Source organism: Hydra vulgaris, chromosome 10, assembly GCF_038396675.1.
Source record: "Hydra vulgaris chromosome 10, alternate assembly HydraT2T_AEP".
In the NCBI taxonomy this organism is placed as follows: Eukaryota; Metazoa; Cnidaria; class Hydrozoa; order Anthoathecata; family Hydridae; genus Hydra; species Hydra vulgaris.
This window is the reverse complement of record NC_088929.1, coordinates 3,353,471-3,373,880: the sequence shown is the minus strand read 5'-3', so window position 1 is coordinate 3,373,880 and position 20,410 is coordinate 3,353,471. Positions and strand designations below refer to the sequence as shown.

Genomic DNA, 20,410 nt, shown 5'->3' with positions numbered 1-20,410 from the left:
AAATTAAACCATGATGCAACACCAGCTTCCTCACTACCCCTTGAATGAAATGCCTTACATGTAGTACGAACTAACCGTACAGCACCACATTCTTTACCACTAAAAGCAAAAACCGTTTCAAAATCATTTTGAAGCAGAATTTTTTCAAAAGAATTTAAAACTTTATCAGTTTCAGAAGCAAAATTAGCAAGCAAATGAAGTTTACAGAAAAAATTACTCATGTCCTTCATATTGTCTTTGACGTTTGAGGAAAGAAAATCCCAGTTACTAATTGCAATAGGCAAAAGTTTTTCCCTTAATGTTTTTAAATGTGAGTTAAAAAGAGGATTAACCGAAGAAAGATCAGACATTGTTGATTTTATTGATGTTATTAGTTTAGCAAAATTAATTTCTTTTTCAGTAGCTGAGTTGCTAACAACGTCACAAATGTCATCTACTATATTAGTAAAGTTTTGCAAAACAGTTGCTGCATCTTTGCCAACCACTTCTGACAGACCAAAAGATAAAGTTTTCCCACTAGCTGTAGTAATTTGAAAGTTTTGATAATGCTTATGGTATTTCTGAGTACCATCACCATGCAAACAATTGCCTATATTAGAGTTTTTATTTATCAAATTATTTTCAAGCATTGCTTCCGCAACTTGAAATTTACCTAAAATTGAAGCTTCCTGCATTAACCTACATTTTACAGCGGCTGATGGCAGTCTAGATATGTTCTTTTTGGCTAGTTTGTTTAAAACTACTTTTATGACTTTGTTGACACTATTCATACTCACGTTCATTATTGTTTCTTGAATGTCATCACTGTATCTGCCGTCTTCAAATGTTATTACTTCGTCGTCATCCAGCAAAGAAACCAATTTTTGAAGTTCTAGATTCTCCTCTTTTAAAATGTTTGTCTTACTATATAACGAAACAACATCCTTCTCTAAACTTATAACATCTTTCATATTGTTGTCATTAATATAGTTGGTTTTATTTTGCAAAATAACTTTTAAATTACTCACTTTTTTTTGCAGCTTTATTTTTTCGTTTTTTAATTCAGAAATGTTTATGTCTGAGTTTTCAAGAAATGAATTAATATCTGTTATTTTATTTTTTAATTGCAATATTATTTTTTTTTTCTTCATTTTTTAACGAATTTATTTTATTCTTTTTTATTTCCAGCTGAGTATCACGATATTTTATTTTTTTATTCAAATTTCTAACATTAAATGATTCTTTTTTTGACTTTAATAGCTCTAATTTGTTTTCGATATTATTAAGCTTTTCTTCTTTTTCACAATAACACTTTTTAATAAATTTTAATTCAGCTTTTATTAGAGAGTTTTTTGAAATAAGTATTTTTAGATTGTTTGACATATCTTCAAAATCTTTTAGATGTGTAAAATAATCCTTTTGTAAATTCATCATAGATTCCATTTTCCTTTTTAAAATTTTATTTTCTTTTTTAAGCACTTTGTTTTCGCTTATCAGTATTGTTTCTATAAGAATTTCGGATGCACTCACTGTATTATCAGAAAAATTTGCCACAGGTGGAAAAAAGGCTTTACCTAATAACAATGCTAATTTTTTATTTTTTTGTTGTTTCTTTAATTTTCTGATGGTGTCAACTAATCTATTAATTTTTTTGGCTAAAGCTTTCTTGCAGCAGAACAGTTCAACTTTAAAATCCACACAATATCTACAATATATTGCATCATAAGATGTATCTTTTAAAGCCAAATACCAATCATAAATACTTTCATTTATCATTTTATCTAAATAAATAAAGATTTTCCAGTCATCAATTCGAAAAAATATATAAACATACAAATATATTATTTTAAGTCTTTTACTTATTATATATATATATATATATATATATATATATATATATATATATATATATATATATATATATTATATATATATATATTATATATATATTATATATATATATATTATATATATATGTGCACATATATATATATATATATATTATATATATATATATATATATATATATATATATATATATATATATATATATATATATATATATATATATATATATATATATATATGTATATATATATATATAAACTTAAAAACTAAGTAAATTGTATAAAAAGAAAATTGTAAGTTACAAATAAGACCTACTGATAAACTGCTGTGATTCAATTACCAAATGGTTAGCAAAAACCACATTAACAACACAAAACAAACTCACTTTAGAATACCTTTAGTAAAAATTTATAATAAAATCTCAGCTATATAAAATATTGAATTCAACGTCTGCAAAAATCTTTATCAAGTAAAAGAAGAAACGGCAAATTTACCAAAAATGTCTAAAGACGGGGGAAATTATAATAATTTTTACTTAGAAAACAAAAAACCCACCCTATAAGACTACAAAAAAAAAAAAAAAAACTTATTCACTTAATAAATAAATAGTGGCAGAATTTGTTTTTACGTGGGGACGAAAGAATTATTTTAACTTACTTGTATTTTAACAAAACTGAAAGATTTAAAACTAAATAACTTTATCAATTCTAAACCAAAACGTCGTCCCCAAACAAATTATTGTAGTAAAACCTTTTCTAAAAAAAATAACATCTACATGTACGTATATACTATTTATTTTCATGGGTGGGTTTTTATTCTTCAACACCTACATAAAATCATTTCTGGCGTTTTTTGGACGAAGTTTTTCAAAAATATATTAACGATTTTTTTCCGCGATAAAATGTCACGTGACAAAACTCCCTAATTAACATTAAAAAAAAAGAGTGGTGGCGACCAATACCCTTAATTTTAAATTTATCTCTGAGAGGCGTCTCATCGGTCTCATTTTGGTTTGCAGTAATACATTCATTTGTAATCAAGATGATCTAAATAAAAATGAAAATTTATATAACCAAAGGTTTTATATCTACAACTTTCTTATCAACAAATTATTAATGGCTTTCATGACATATAAATTTTTAAATTGTGACGAAGGGTCATCTGTGAAAAAAAGTAATTTACAAATGTTTTGATAACGACTTTTTAATAAGTTGTTTGGTAGCTAATATTTTGATAATGATTAAGACGGCGTATTAATTATGAAGTAAACGATCGGATACAATAACATAGGAATGTATATTGCTCTTACTCCAAATTGCAGCAGTGAGTACTGTTAGTTGCTGATGGACCCAGTTAGTGGATTGAATTTGCTCCATTATGGTGTAATTTTCATGTGAATTCCATCTGAATTTTGAAGAATTAAAAAAACTAGCTGACCAAACCCAAAATAATAAAGGTTTTTGTATTAATTTTAGCAAGCAAAATTTATCAAGAGATCAAAGAGTCATAGTGAATCTTAACTCAAAGTTTTATATCTTTTGTTTGGATGAGACAGTATGTTTGGTATTTTTTCCAATCTTGTTTGAATAAAATTTAGAATTTTTTGCTAGCTAAAAGCCTTTTTTTTTTTCATAACAGCATCTTTTGGAGTAGCAGGACGGGATCATGAATTTTTTTCTTTATTAAGTTTCAGGCAATAATATTTTTTCCCTACTATTCTCAGCTTTTTTTCATTAATTACATTAATTAATTATTCATTTTTTATTTCTTAATTATTGTTTACAAACTTCTTTCAATAGGTATTTTTTTTTGTTTGAATCAGCAGGTAATGCTGAACTATTATTTTTAAGTGACTCTCCAAAACTCATTGGCGATAAAAAGGACTGTTCAGTATCAGATACCTTTCGCTTCATTCTTTCGCGATCTTTTGGACGCACTTCCTCATTTTCTTTGTTCTTCTTTTTCTGAATTATTGAATGCTTAAGTCTGTTCTTTTTAATCTAACTAAACTATACTCAAATTAATTAATTAGCAAATATGCAATTCAAACGCTATAAAGCTAAAGAAACAAACTATCACGCTCGGATGAATATAAGTCCGTGCGAGATATGTTTGCGTGTGATGCAAAAACACAATGCTAAAGTGTTATAAAAGAAAAAAAAATTAACCTGCCATTCAATTCAGTAACCTAAAAATACTCAAAGTAATTAAAATCAGTTTCTTTGAAATTTTTACCACTTTTTTTTCCAAATAATTAAATCTTTTCAATCGCGCACGGAAAATCAAAACGCCATTCTATTTGGCATAAAATTAAAGATACTTCCAAGATACTTAGTTGTATTTTATGACAGAAATGAAGAAAAACTTGTCTTCAATAATTTTTATTTTGAATAATCAAAATATCGCTTATCATTTTTGAATTCCATCTTTCTAATTGAAAAAATATTCGCTTTATATATATATATATATATATATATATATATATATATTTTGACTTACTGGAATGGGAATGTCCAGTAGTTGCCACCACAGGAAGCTTGGACGTTCAAGGTAATTTTTTCAGACACACTGGCCACGGCAGCTCGCATCATTTAACTTTAAAAGCGTTTCAATAGTTTGTGGCGGAATGCTAAACTTACAGGGTTATTCACTTTTATATGCGCGTTTATTCATTCCTATATGCGCAATTATTCATTGCTATAAGTGCATTTATTCAATCTTATATGCTTATTTATTCATTCTTATATGCGCGTTTATTTATTTTTATATGCGCATTATCATTTTTATAGCTTTCTATTCACTCACTGACGAGTCCGCATTTTTTGATTTTTTGATTTTTTTTTTTTGTGGAGGCCAAAACTTCACAGCGCTTTTTGGAGCAATTCTTTTGATCGTACAGCCCTGAAATATTACAAATAATCTTTTGCCGAATAACAATAGCTATATTTGTTACATTTGATTCAATAAGTCTTTTAGATTTAGTAAAATGAACTAATTTGTTTTTTAAGAGAGCAATAAATTTGTAATGGCAAGTTAGCGTAACGGTCTTCAGAAAATCAAAACAAATATTTATTGAATATTAATCATAATCAATAAGTGTAATAATTCAATTTTTTCAAGACTAAAAAGTAGAAAATAAAATAAATAAAAAAAACTTTTTAAAAATAGCTTTCTATTCAATCGACTAAAAAGTAGAAAATAACTTTTTTCTGTTTCTGGTACTCGTGGAAATCATGTACTTATTAATAATCACTTTTGTAAAGCCAATACTGGAAGAGAATGAAGGCAATTCATATACGTATGTAAACAAACAAACTCATCGAAGTAAAGGAATAGAAAGTTTGGCGCCTTTAGCTTTATGTACATTTAAAACGAATTTGATTTTGAAAGCATCTGACTTAAAAGGCGCCAAACTTTCTATTTCTTTATTTCGATGAGTTTGTTTGTTTACATACGTATATGAATTGCCTTCAATGTCTTCCAGTATTGGCTTTACAAAAGTGATTATTACTAAGTACATGATTTCCACGAGTACCAGAAACAGAAAAAAGTTATTTTCTACTTCTTAGTCGATTGAATAGAAAGCTATTTTTAAAAAGTTTTTTATATTTATTTTATTTATATGCGTGTTTATTTATTCTTATATGCGCGTTTATATCCGAGTCAACTATTCATAAAATTTCTCATATAATTTTATATTGTTGCAAAATCTTAATATTAACAATAAAAAATACGCCGACGTAATTAAATGTATTAAAAGGTAATATTATAAAGTTTTGTGGTTCTGAATTTTAGATAAAAATGGGTGATATTTGTAAATGCAGGGTTATTCATTCATATATATGCGCATTTGTTCATTTTTATATGCGTGTTTATTCATTCTTATATGCGCACGTAATCGTTCTTATATATAGTATCGGACAAAACGAGTACAACCAAATAATGCTAATTTAGTTTCTTTATAAAAAAGTGCTTCATTTTTTCAATTAAGTGAAATAACTATGTAACTGTTTAGAGACAAAGTTCTTCAAGTTTTATTCATCACAAAGTTCATTATTTGTACACGAAAAATAACAAATAAATCAAAAGTATTAAAAAAAGTTGATTTCCTTCTGGACAAAACAAGTGCAACTCGACAAAATGTTGACCAAGCTGTATTTCGCTATCAATATTTCTTGGCGAATCCTTTGTTGTTGATTATAACGTTGCATTTTCGAAGCATAGATTCGATCAGGTGATCAATAAAACTTTGTGGAATTGCTGCCGAGGCCTTTTGGATTTGTTCAAACAGTTGATCCTTATTACGAACACCTTCACAATTAATTCTGCGGTTGACGATCTCCCACAGGTTCTCGATAGGGTTGAGATCCAGACATTGAGGCGGCCAGCCCATCACCGATAGGTGGTTGTCGTGAAACCACTGCTTTACTACTTTTGCTGTGTGTTTCGGATCGTTGTCTTGCTAAAAAACCCATTTTATTGGCATATTCCATTCAGCATGAGGTAACATAACATCTTTCAGGATATTTTTATACATGAAACGGTCAATTATTCCATCGTTTCGATGTATTGGACCTAGACCGTTAGCAGAAAGACACCCCCAGACCATTACATTGCCTCCACTATGCTTCACGGTCTTATGGCAGTAGCGTAAATCGAGGCGTTTTCTGGCCGGTCGACGTACACGGCAAATGCCATCGCTCCCAATGATGTTGAACTTCGATTCATCACTGAACAGGACAGTTCGCCATTTCTGCACATTCCAGTCAATATGAGATGTAGCAAACAGGAGTCTTTTCTTCTGGTTTTTTAGTGAAATCAGCGGTTTCTTTGCAGGGCGTCGAAAAAACAATCCGGTTTCAACAGCATGTCGTCTGATTGTTCGGTCCGATACAAGCAGCTCTAATTGCTTTTTTATCTCGACTGATAATATCCAGGGATTCTTTTTGACGGATCTGACGATCATAGAAACCTCTCTAGAAGTGGTGGGACGCGGTCTTCCGCCTTTGTTATCTACTGCCAATTTCCCCGTAGAATAATATTTTGAATATAGTCTTGATACGGTCCATTTTTTCACTCGATATTTATGACAAATACTTTTTTGTAACATTCCACTTACGTAATCGCCAATAATTTTCTTTCTTAGTTCCAATCCAAGACTGTCGGGAGCGATTTTTGCGCTTGAAGTCATAAAAATAATAAAAATAAATAATCACGCTTCTTAAGGCTTACCGTGTTACATTTACCTTGTGATGATACAATAATGCTCTGTGGAACACAACGTCTTGGGTGGATGTCGACTGTATTGATGTAATGAAGCACTTGTTGTATTTCACTTCTTGTATTGATGTTCTTTGATAAAACACTTTGATAAAACTCACTTCGATAAACTGTCTTGATAATACTGACTGATTGACTTCCATATACTGACTGAATTTCATGTCGATTTACACGTCTCTTATATAATAAAATGAACCTGTTTGAACCTGTTATTGAAGATTCTAGATGCTTCTTTTCGATGCTTCTGTAAGCTTCCGGATGCGTCTTGATGCTTTTGAATGTTTCTGGAATTTCTGGATGCTACTGGATGCTTCCAGTTGCTTCTTCTGAAAACTTCTGGAAGCTTCTGCATGCTTCTGGAAACTTCTGGATACTTCCTTTTATTATTAAAAAACTTCCGTGACGTTAACACGGACCAGACTTAAGAAAATGAAACAAACCAAAAAAGTTGCATTTGTTTTGTCCAGTGCAAAATGCCACTTGTCAACGAAATTCTGCTAAAGTTTCTATTTCGTCATTTTACACATTTTACAATGTTATCTATAAATTTAAACAAATATATATAATTACAAGCTGACTGGGGCAAGTAGAAGTCAAAATGACTTATCATCAAGCCCCTTTGTGAAATACAAAAAAAAATACAATTAAATTTTACATTTTCCAATATTACATAAAGGAGTGAAATTAATAAATTTAGAAAAAAAAAAATTTGGTTAGAAATCTTAGAAAGTTAAAAAGAACTTAAAGTTAAAAAAAGAACTTTATGTTAAAAAAAGAAGAAATTTAAGATAAAGTTAAAATATAAAATAACAAATAAAAAATTACAAATCTGTACATATTCGTATACATATTAAAGGCAATAAACAAAAAAAAAAAAAAAATTTAATTAGCTTCATATGCATATACATATTCAATACAATATTAAAATTAAATAAAGTAAAAAAAAAATTAAAAATACAAAATTATTTCAATTTTTTTTTTTAAAAATGAGAGAATGTACGTAATGTTTAAATTTAGTAAGTGTTTTTTTATAGTTCTTTTAAATGCAGCCAAAGATTTTATTTTTTTCATATTTTCGTCAAGAACCGAATTCCACAAGCGTGGTCCCCGGCATATAGTCAAGAAGTCAGATTTTTTGAGTGATGTTAGTGGGATGTAGTAATTACTCATTGAATGTCTTGTTTCATATTTATGATTTATTCGAGTGAAACTTTTAAAAAAATATTTTGGAATCATTTCATTTTGAAGTTTAAACATAAATAACAAGTTATGGTATATATTTAGTTTGTATACATTTAGAGCATTTATTTCCTTGAGTATCGGCTCAGCACTTTCGTATCTACTTGCGCCCAAAACTAATCTACTTGCTTGCTTTTGTTTTGTATAAATAATTTTTAGGAAAGATAAATGATTGTTTGCCCAGGCAATATTACAATAGTTCATATGACTATGTATAAATGAAAAGTATAAATTTTTTAAACATAAATTATTTAAAAGATGTTTTGTCTTGTACATAGTCCCCAGGGTCTTTGAAACTTTGTTCTCGACTAGCTTTATTTGGCTTTTCCAATTTAAATTCTCCTCGAAAATTTTTCCTAGTATTTTCATTGAAAAAACTCTTTTTATTTTAATATTGTTAATTGTTAGTTCAGGTAATTTGAGTGGAAGGTTCTCGGATTTAGATGACTTAGCAAACAAAATATATTTCGTTTTTTCAATATTTAATGAAAGTTTATTTGCAATTTATTGATTCAAATGGGGAACATGTTAAGTCATATAGTACTCCTTGTTTACGATTTTGTAAATAACATTGCAGCCACTTAATTTGGAGTGAACTACTCCATAATTGTGTAGTTTATAAATTAGAATCTTGTGGTTGACAGTATCAAATGCTTTTGATAGATCTAGAAAAATTCCGAGTGTGTAACTGTCGTTATCAAAACCATTTAAAATTTGGTTGGCAAGATCAATTACTGCATGTTCCGTGGAAGGGTTGTTGCGAAATCCAAACTGTTTATGATAAAGAATGTTGTTTTTTTTCAAGATAATTGTACAGTCTGTTGTGCATAATACGCTCTAGTATTTTGGAAAAACAGGAACACTTTTTAGCATTGTTCGATGTTGGTTGCAAATGCTTTGTCCAATACTGTACATAGATAATCATTCTTATATACGTTTTAAAAAGCATATTTAAGTAATTTTTCTTGTTTCTCTGTAAACGAGGTTAAAACTTCTTAAGACGAAGACTTTTTACATTTGATGATGCTTTATTTAATTTAGTATTAGGTCTTTGTTTAATTCTATTATCAAATTTCTTGATTGATTAAGTTATTATTTATCTAGTTATTCATTTATTTAGATTTAAATTTAGTTATTTATAATTATTATTATTATCAAATCTTTACCCTATGGATGGAAGAGAAAATAGCAGTGTCAATTGTAAAGCAAGAAAAAATGTTATAAAAGAGCACATTAAAATGCTTAAGCATTTAGTTAAAAGAAATAAATCAACAACAAGCATTTCCACTTCTCTTAAATTATTTAAGCGCACAGGTCAAAATCTTGTCGTTAAGTTAAACAGAGGAGAATTCGACGACACGACTGCATTCAAGTCGTTTTTTGATAAAAAACGAGGTAAAAGACCTATAAATGCTCAAATAAAAAATATTATCGAACTATGCGTACAAGAAAAAAGCCATTTTTTTAGCTATTAGCCATTTTTTTGTTTGCAAGAAGCATGGAAAAAAAAATCTCTAAGGAGCAGTCTTCTACATGTCTCAGCCTACTATTTCAAGAAAACTCAAACGCTCGGAATTATTAAGGAGGCGTATTGTGCATGTACTAGAACAACAAAACTCAACACGAGTTATAGATGCACGGTACGCATTTGTAAGCGAAAATAACGGAATTTCAAATGAAAAACTTATTTATTTGCATGAAACTGGATTTAATGTGCACACTAACAGTACTTATTCGCTTAGAGGTGTGCCAGCAATTTTACAGTCGTCTGCAAATCATGACAAGAAAGTTAGTTTAATTTGTGCTGTTTCAAAAATGTGAGTGCAGGCTTATGAAACAAAAAATGAAGGCTGGAATGCAGATTCCTTTTGTAATTTATTACTACAATGTTGGCATTAGCACTTTGGAATGCAGGTGTGGAAGCGCCGAATTTTTTACTTAATTATAGCATACTTAAAAACATGGAAAAAGACCTCGGAATACGGATGGAATAATCAAAAAACTTAAAAATGTTATGGATACTACAGAGTTTAATTCCATTTTACAACCATATCCGTAGTTACATAAATCCAGCACTGGCTCGGCAACCATTTTTTATATAAATAGTGGTGGCAACAACCTAATTTACATTTTATGTATAACTATATAAAAACATAATAGCAAATTTTTTGTTTATATAATTAAACGGGTAATTATTAAACGTTTTCCAGTGACACTATTGAATTCACTTGTTGGTTTATAGTTGTTTTAAAATCATCTCACTGCGAGTATATTATTTACAAATGTCATTCTTTTTATCTAAAATTCAGAACCACAAAGTATTATATTATTAACTTAAAATAAATGTTATTACGTTGGCGTAGTTTTCCAAAACCTTCAGGAAGGCCGCATTATTACAAATACAATAATGTTAATATTAGGAATTAACAAAAATATAATGTTATGTTAGAGATTTTATGAGTCATTGACTCGGGTAAAAACGTGCATTTAAGAATAAACAAACACGCATATAAAAATGAATAAATGCGCATATAAAAACGAATAAATGCGCATATAAGAATGAAAAAACGCGCATATAAGAATGAGTAAACGCGCATATAAGAATGAATAAACGCCCATATAAGAATGAGTTACTGCGCATTTAAGAATCAACAAACGCGCATATAAAAACGAATAACCCTGTATCTTCTTCGGAAAAAAATGAATACTAAAAAACGGAAACGATATTGCGACAAAATATCAAATTTTAATCAAATAAACTAGAAAAATTTATTAATTAAAGAAAAATGAAAAAAGAAGAGAAAAAAAAAAATTTATACATTTTTTGTACACTTTTATAGGTTTTATAGGTTTTATAGGTTGGCATTTATTTTTAGCTACCGAAATTGATACAAGTAGAGTAAAAAAACATATTTGAATTTTTACAACAATTAAAAGTTTTGATGTGCAATTTATCAGTCCGTATAATAATGAAACTAATTTGCTTTATACGCTAGAATATGAGAAATTTTTTTAATTTCATTTTCTTACATTTATTTGTTTTCACGCCTTTTCACTTTTAAGAATGTTTTTGCTGTATTTGACGTTTTTTCTCAATACATATATAATAGGTAAATAAATAGCTATTTATATGTAAAATACTTTGTTAATAAACTTTTTAATGAGTGAAGAAATTTAATAAAAGATTACCATGATTAATCTTTTAATCAATTTCTTCAAAATAATCACTTTTTTTATTAAAAAAGTTTTATTATTTTAAAAATTAAATTTTCAAAGTTTTTTTAAAAATTTAACTTTAAAAATTGAATAAAAGTCTACAAAAGTTTTGGAAAGTTATTGTTTTAGTTCTTTCCGGTTACTTTTGTACGCGCAAACTTTAATAAACTAAACTTTTAAGATTTGATTGCCTTAGAATTAGCAAAAGTTCGTATGTTTTTAGATTTGTCATCTCAGTGAGATGACAATCAGATTTGACATTTCAGTGAAAATTTGAAAGAAATTCCACATTTTATTCAAAAGTTATCACAAGTAATGCGTTTGTTTCGTTACTAAAGTAACAGCTACTTTAAGTATAGTTACAGAGTTAGCCAGAAAATAAGGATGCAAAATAATATATTTTATATATGTATTCATAAAAAGGATCTTTTTGTCTTTTAATAACTGCTTCTATTTTTATGATAATTTTCATTGTATAATACAAATATGACTAAACCTAAAAACATCTATGATATTCTGAAGTCAAAACTTTAAAATTAATAAGGAAAAGTTAATGTTATGTAGAAAGTTTACAAAAATTAATAAAGAGTATTTAAAAAAAAGCTTTTATAAAAGCTTTAAAAAATTATTTTAAACTTTTGATTACGCACGAAATGTGTGGGAGCATTGCATTGGCTTTTAATAAATGAAAATAAAGATGACTCATTTCACGTTTTTAGGACGCTAGCTGTAGCAAGTATAAACGTCAGTTTATTTTTTTTGCATGACACGTACAAAGTTTTATTTTTCAATGGCAAATTTTTCTTCTTAAAGAACAAATCCTCTCAAGTTTCAGTAATGAAAATAACAGATCTTTTTTTTTTTAGAAGGACAGGAGTAATTTTGCTTTCAGTTGTTTCAATATGCGGAGTTTTTTACTTGAATAATAAAATAAAAGTTGATTTTTTGGATGCCAAAATAAAAAATGAAAAGCAATACAACTATGTTAACAATGTTTTTAACCAAAAAATGGAGGAAAATGCTGAAACAAGTTCGATATCAACCAAGATGAAAGAATACTTTCAGCTTAAACCAACTTTAGTTCAAACTACAAAAAGCCAAAGTCAATTTGATTATCTTGCTAGAGAAAAAGAAGCACTTTCTCATATTATATTTGATTCTGTTGAAAAAGATACTTCAGTAACTTATACACTACTAATTATTATATCTTCCCACGTAAATAACAGAAATAGAAGAGATCGGATAAGAGAGTCTTGGGGAAGTATTTTTAATTGGGTAACAGTTGAAAAGTATTTATTAGTCTTTGTTGTTGCTAGAACATCCGATGCCAAACCAATGATAGAAATAGCAGATGAAGCGAGAATAAGAAGAGACATTTTATACTTAGATATATTTGAAGATTTTTACTTGCTAACTAAAAAAGTAATTGTAGGACTAACGTGGGCAAAAAGTAACGTCAAGTTTAAAGCTCTTTTGAAAGGTGACGATGACACATTTGTCAACATAGACAACATAATACAGTTTATCAAAATTAACGATATAATCGACGGATACTTTGGTAATACGATATACAAAGCAAAAGTTAGAAAGTTTGGTCGATATCAAGTAAGTAAAAAAGAGTTTAAAAAAGATATTTATGAGACGTACTGCTCTGGAGGAGGATTTATATTAACAAACTCTAGCGTATATAAGATGACAAAGCTGTTCGATTTGAACAAAATATTTAGAATAGATGACGCTTTTGTGGGAGAAATTGCATATCAAGCAGGTAGGTTTTTTAATTTACAGTTAACATTAATGTGAAAAAAAATGCCATTATTATAATAGCAATTTTATTAAACATTAACTCAACGTTTAATATTACAATAATATTATAGCGTTAAACGTTAATTAAAGTTAATAAAACGTTAATAAAAAATAATAACGTTAACAAAAGTTAACAAAACGTATATAAAAAATAAAATTAATAAAAGATATATAATTTTTACTTTCATTATTTTTTATTCTTTATCATAATACTTTTTTATTTATTATGTTTTTAACTTCTGACTTTTTAAATATTTTATATTAATTAGAAATACCGGTACGTGGAATCAAGGGCTTTTACATGTACAACAACAACTGTAAATATCAAAAAGATGTCATGGTTTCTCATCCAGCACTTATTATTGGATGTAACGACTTTCTCCTTAAAAAATCTTTGATTGACAACGGGAAACTTCCGCGGGATTTAACGTTAGAAAAACAATCGTGTTATGATGAAAAAGTTGTATGTAAAATAGAAATAAATAAGTGAACCTAATTTTGGCTTCTCAAGTTTAAACTATTTATAAAATAACTAGATAAAGAACAAGATAGAGAAATAAGATATATGTTGCTTACAAACAATTTGAAGCTAATCATGCAGTTGTATTAAACAGATTGTATAACATGCAGACGTAAACACAAATAACAAATTTTTATTGTAATTTTAAAAAATTATATATTTTAAAAAGAAAATTAAAAAGTACTACTGAAATACCGGGAAAAGTTTCTCTCAACTCTCTAACTCCAAAACGCGTATCTTGACAAACAAATCAAGATACGCGTTTTGGTATATACGTATTTGTATATATATATATATATATATATTATATATATATATATATATATATATATATATATATATATATATATATATATATATTTATATATATATATATATATATATATATATATATATATATATATAAATATATATATATATATATATTTGTATATATATATATATATATATATATATATATATATATATATATATATATATATATGTATATATATATATATATATAAATATATATTTATATATATATATATATATATTTATATATATATACATATATATATATATATATATATATATATATATATATATATTATATATATATATATATATATATATATATTTATTTATATATATATATATATATATATATATATATATATATATATATATATATATATATATATGTAGATTTATATATATATATTTATTTATATATATATATATATATATATATATATATATATATATATATATATATATATGTAGATATATATATATATATATATATATATATATATATATATATATATATATATATATATATATATATATATATTTATATATAGTTAAATGCTCTCCTACGGTGCTCCGTGATGAGACCGTAAGGACTTCTGGGAGCGCCTAAATAAAAAAAATTTGTAAAAAAAAGTAAAAAGCAAAAAAATATTAACCGGATAAGTAGAACTTATAAGAGATTTATAGAATGGTTTGTTTTTTTCCTCAACGCTTAACTCCGATTACTCAGTGGTTTAGTGCGTTGTCGTGGGGAAGGGGGGCGGATGGAGAAAAGTCCTCCTCAAAGCAAAATAAATTTGAAAATTTTTACAGTCTTGCTAAATATATTTAGAGAAAAAGAAAAATATGTATATATATATATATATTTATATATATATATATATATATATATATATATATATATATATATATATATATATATATATATATATATATATATATATATATATATATATATATATATATATATATATATATATATATATATATATATATATATATATATATATATATATATATATATATATATATATATATATATATATATAGTAAAAAATGTTTTCTGATTTATAAAATAACGTTTTGAAGTTTGCTCATAATATACATATATTATACACGATCGCCTAATATACGCCCAGCAAACTTAATCTATGCTAAATACTTTAAGACGTTTGTGCGTAATGCTGATGCTGAATTAATTACTTAATTTTGAACCGAAATGAATTCACGATATTCTATCAATACAATTTTTAATTGTGGAAATTCAAAAAATAGCTCCGAAACTATTTTTCGCTTACAAAATTTTAAAAAATGTACTGAAATAAATTTACGTTATCAAAAATTTATCGAAATTAAACGCTATCAAAATTTACATTATCAAAATTACATTACCAAAAATTTACCGAAAACCGAAAAAAAAAACCGAAACAATTTTTACCTTTCAAATATCTATAATTTGTATCTAAATGTTTTTATATTATCAAAATTTTAAAAAATGGCATCGAAGCAATATTTCACTTACGAATGTCTTTAATTTGCATTAAGATATTTTTATATTAGCGAATTTTTTTTTTTTTTTTTTTTTTTTTTTTTCTTTACAATATTTTTTTTCTTTATTACAATATTTAATACAATATTTACAAATATATCAATTAGAAAAATAACATGCAAAGAAATCGTTAAAAAAAAAAAAAAAGAAAGAATAAAGATAAGAACGCGGATACTCAAAGAAGACCATACCGGTCTTGTCACCGAGAACCGCTCTGTTGAAGAACTTTGAACTTAATTTAGATTTTAGAAAAAACAAAAATACAAATTTTAAACTTTTCTTTAGTCTTTATGGCGTGAATTAAAATACTAATTCTTCTAAACCGCATGACTCAAGCGAAAACAATAATATCATAATATTCTTGATAAACAAATACGTCTCGCATCTTACTCGCATCTATACATCACTGGTTCTTGTTACTCAAATGTATCTTACAATTACACTAATCTTAATTGTTAATTAATAAATAAATAAACGAAAACAATAAGAATATGATTGCACTAGGTACATCCAAATGCACCTTATGGTTGTCCAAAAGATTTTGTAAAAGAATTTATCAAATGTTGGTGCGTTTACGTTTACGCCTCCACCGATAAAAATGCTAAACCTCTGTCAAAGGATGGTTAACTTCCAAAAGTATCATACATACAATATTTGCAGATACATCCATTTACATACATCAAATTTTTTTTATTTATTTTTTTATTTATTTTTTTTGTTTTTATCTTTTTATATAATTTTTTTATTAAAAAATTTAATTCAATATTAAAAGTACATACCGTTCGTAATACAAATTATTTACAAATACTACGAATTAACACAAAAATTAAAGTAAACAAGTAAATAATAAATGACTACTGTACAAACAATGTCAGTGCAACTTTTACCAAAATTCAAATAATTGTGTTTAAATATAGTTTCTCACATAAACTTTAAATCAATATTGTATTAAAGTAAAATATAAATGAGTGGTGACAAAACCGGGTTATAATTAAAAGTATATAAATATATTTTCAAAATATTTTTGAGAAAATTACTTTTTTTAGTTTTCTTTTGAACACATAATAATTCCATTCATGAGAAAAATTAAAAATTTTTAAAACTATTTGGTTCCATAAAAAAGCTCCACGAAAAGAAATGCAAAATTTACCAAAGTTTGTTTGAAATTTTGGTTGTTTAATAAAATTATCATTTCTTAAAGAATATTTATTTTTTGCTTTTAAATAATATAAATCAAAAAAGGAAGCTGGAGATGAGTTGGTTTTACATTTAAACATAAAACAAAGAACATTGTAAACATTTACTTGAAATATATTAAAAACATTTATCTCAAGAGTGGCCTTGAGTGAGTAAAGCGATTTTTGAAATTTATAAAACGTGCAATATGCTTCTGCTGACAATAAAGTGGATTTAATTTACTTTTATGGGTACTACCCCATGCAATATTAGCATAATTAATATGACAGTGTATAAAAGAGTAATATAGTTGAGTTAATGAATGTTTGTTTAAAACACTTCTTGCTTTATATAAAACTCCAATGCTTTTTGCAATTTTGTTGCATAAATGTCCAATGTGATTCTTCCATGATAGATTTTCATCTACAATGATACCTAGAAAATTCGTGAAAATTACTCTTTTTATTTGAATATTATCAATATAAAGAAAAGGCATATTACTTGGAAGTAAATGTTTTTTAAATCGTGGATGAAAGAAAATCCATTTAGTTTTATCAATGTTGAGTGAAAGTTTATTTGCCTTAAACCATTCAGATATTTTTGTTAGTCCAATTTACATATCATAAAAAAGTTTATTGATGTTATTACTAGATAGGAATAGGTTTGTATCATCAACAAACATTATAGTTGTTAATTTTGAGACTTCGCGGAGATCTTTAACATAAATTAGAAATAATAAGGGCCCTAGTATAGATCCCTGTGGAACTCCACAGGTTATATTTAGATAATCTATATTTAGATAACCTTGTGAAGAAGATCCGTTAACATAGACAAATTGTTTGTGATGTTTTAAATAGCTTTTTAATAGTTTTAAAGCATTACCGGTGATACCATAATGTTCAAGTTTTTTAAACAGTATTTCATGCTCAATTGTGTCGAAAGCCTTAGATAGGTCTATAAAGACGCCTAAAGTAAACTCTGACTTTTCGAATAAATTAGTTATACTACGAGTAAGATGAACTATTGCATGTTCAGTAGAGTTTATTTTATTTTAAAACCGTATTGACTTATGTTAAGTATATTATTAACAGCAAGATGATAGATATTTGGTTGAACAAAATTCTTTCTAAAATTTTTGAAAAAACAGAGAGGATAGATATTGGTCGATAATTACTGACCTTTGATGGTTCCTCTCCTTTAAATATAGGCGTTATTTTGGCTATTTTCAGTTGATCGGGGAAAATTTCTTGATTTATAGAACATTTAAAAACTTTAAAAAGAATATATTTTATGGTATCTTGTGAATCTATGACTATATTACAATTTATTTCAATCATGACCAACTGCTTTATTAGTTTTAAGCATTTTAAAAACACTTTCAAATTCTAAAAAAGACACTTCAAACTTATCTAAACTAGAAATTAATGGAAACACGTAATCATTTAATGGATTAATCATATTTTGAATATTTTTTGCTAAATTAGGGCCAACAGACACGAAATATTTATTTAATTCTCTTGCTATTTGTTTGGGTTCATATAAAAATACGCAATAAACTTTTATAGTGTTAGGCACAGAGCATAATTTTAATTTACTATTTCCAGTAATTTGACTTATTATTTGCTATGTGCATTTTGAATAATGTTTATATTTTTCTAGTAAATCATAGTAATATCTTTTTTAAAATTTTTTTCTTTGACTTTCAAACATTTTTGCATAGGTTTTATAAATAATTTTATTTTCTGGTGTTGGTTTTTTTAAGTACTTTATATACAGTTTTTGCTTTATTTTTGAGGATTTCCTAAGATCTTTATTGACCCATGGTGACTTTAAACTTTTATTGGTTATAATAAACTCACGTTATAGAAAATTTACATCATATATTTCATAGAAAGTTTAAAAGAATGTATCGTTTACTTCATTAGCTTCAAATAAACTGTTTATATGATTCCAATTTATTAAAGATAGTTGATCCTTAAACGATGCTAGATTTGCATCGGTGAAATAACGTTTGATAATGACTTTTTTATGTTGTTGTATTAATTAGTAGTCAACAATTAATAAAGAAAAAAATAGGGAAGTGGTCGGAAACGTCACTTTTTATTTTAACTTTTTTAGGAGTTTCATTAAAGATATTGGTTGTTATAATGTTTTCAATTAAGGTAGCTGAAGTTGAGGTTACTCTAGTTAGTTTGTTAATTAGTGGAATTGCTCCATGTTCGAATAAGTCATCGTAAAATTTTTTAATGTTGGTGTTAACGTGATATACAAAACAATTTAAATGTACGTCACCAATTAAATAATTTAGTTTCTTTTTCTTAAAACTATTTTTTTAAATATCATTACACAAAAATGCATTTAAACTTTCAATATGACCAGATAGTGGGCAATAACAGCCGCTTATAAGTATCATTTTAGAACTATTGGTTAAAAGTTCAATTGTTAAAATTTCTTTATTGTCATCAGAAATACTCATCTCAGGCCTAATAAAAAACCTCAAACTTTCCGTTATGAAATAGTACACCACCTCCGCGTTTATTTGCTTTACGCGCTAGTGGGATCATATTAAAACCTCGAAGATGGAGATTTAAATTAAATTTAGCGTCATCAAATTCACACCACGTTTCAGTTAAGCAAGTTATACTAAAAGTATTTCCTCTATTAAATAAGTTTCCTCTATTAAAGTTCACAAAGTTTTTTTTAAGAGTTCTAATGTTAAAATAAATATCATTTAAATGATCCCGAGAAAGAAATTCTTTTATTTCTTTGTTATAGAAGTAGGAACAATTGTTTTGCAAAGCTCCTACATCACTAAAATAGTATAGATCCGGATCTGAATTAGTGTCAAGCACCAAGCTGTTAGATTGAAAAAAGTTTAATGATAGCGATTCAAAATTGTTTTGATAATTAGAATCCATTTTTAAAATTTAAATAACAAGAAATAAAACTTACTTCCAATCTTTCTTGGAAACCATATATCAAATCAGTTGCAAAATTAGCATCTGCTAAGGTTGCATCTCTTTATCGAGCTCGTCACTTTCTTACTTCGGATTCTATTCTCCATCTCTATAAATCTCAAATCCGGCCTTGTATGGAGTACTGTTGCCATATCTGGGGCGGATCTTCTAATAATGCCCTTTCTCTTTTAGACAAGGTGCAAAAACGCATTGTAAACATTGTTGGACCTGCTCTTGCAGCCAACCTCCAACCATTATCACATCGTCGTAATGTTGCTTCTCTTTCTCTTTTCTACAAATACTATAACGAGCACTGCTCTAAAGACCTGGCGTCTCTTGTGCCATCTACTATAATTCATTCTCGTGTTACTCGTCATTCAATTAAGTGTCATCCTTTTTCTATGACTGTTCCTAAGTGCTCCAAAAACGCTTATTCGTCTAGTTTTTTTCCTCGTACATCAGCTCTTTGGAATTCGCTTCCTTCATCTTGCTTTCCTGATTCATATAATTTGCAATCTTTTAAGTCGTCCGTCAATCGTTATCTTG

The 20,410-nt window shown here is 26.8% G+C and overlaps 1 protein-coding gene and 1 long non-coding RNA gene across 2 annotated transcripts; one reads left to right on the top strand and one right to left on the bottom strand.

The window, feature by feature from the left end:
* Window positions 1–1,569: 1,569 nt before the first annotated feature.
* On the bottom strand, window positions 1,570–2,275 carry LOC136086475 (uncharacterized). The gene is made up of 2 exons (XR_010641355.1): window positions 2,143–2,275; window positions 1,570–1,760 (listed from the first exon to the last, which is right to left on the bottom strand). It is a non-coding gene; the product is annotated as an uncharacterized LOC136086475 (long non-coding RNA).
* Window positions 2,276–12,061: 9,786 nt separating this feature from the next.
* LOC101237839 (beta-1,3-galactosyltransferase 1) lies at window positions 12,062–14,080 on the top strand. Its single transcript, XM_065807087.1, has 2 exons — window positions 12,062–13,330; window positions 13,638–14,080. The coding sequence occupies exons 1-2, from the start codon at window positions 12,400–12,402 to the stop codon at window positions 13,856–13,858; spliced, it is 1,152 nt and encodes a 383-aa protein (XP_065663159.1). The 5' UTR covers window positions 12,062–12,399; the 3' UTR covers window positions 13,859–14,080.
* Window positions 14,081–20,410: the final 6,330 nt, after the last annotated feature.

Coding starts and splice junctions, on each gene's coding strand:
- LOC101237839 (XM_065807087.1), top strand. CDS start 12,400: ATGAAAATAACAGATCTTTTTTTTTTTAGAAGGACAGGAGTAATTTTG. Junction 13,331..13,637: donor AGAAATTGCATATCAAGCAG/GTAGGTTTTTTA, acceptor TATATTAATTAG/AAATACCGGTACGTGGAATC.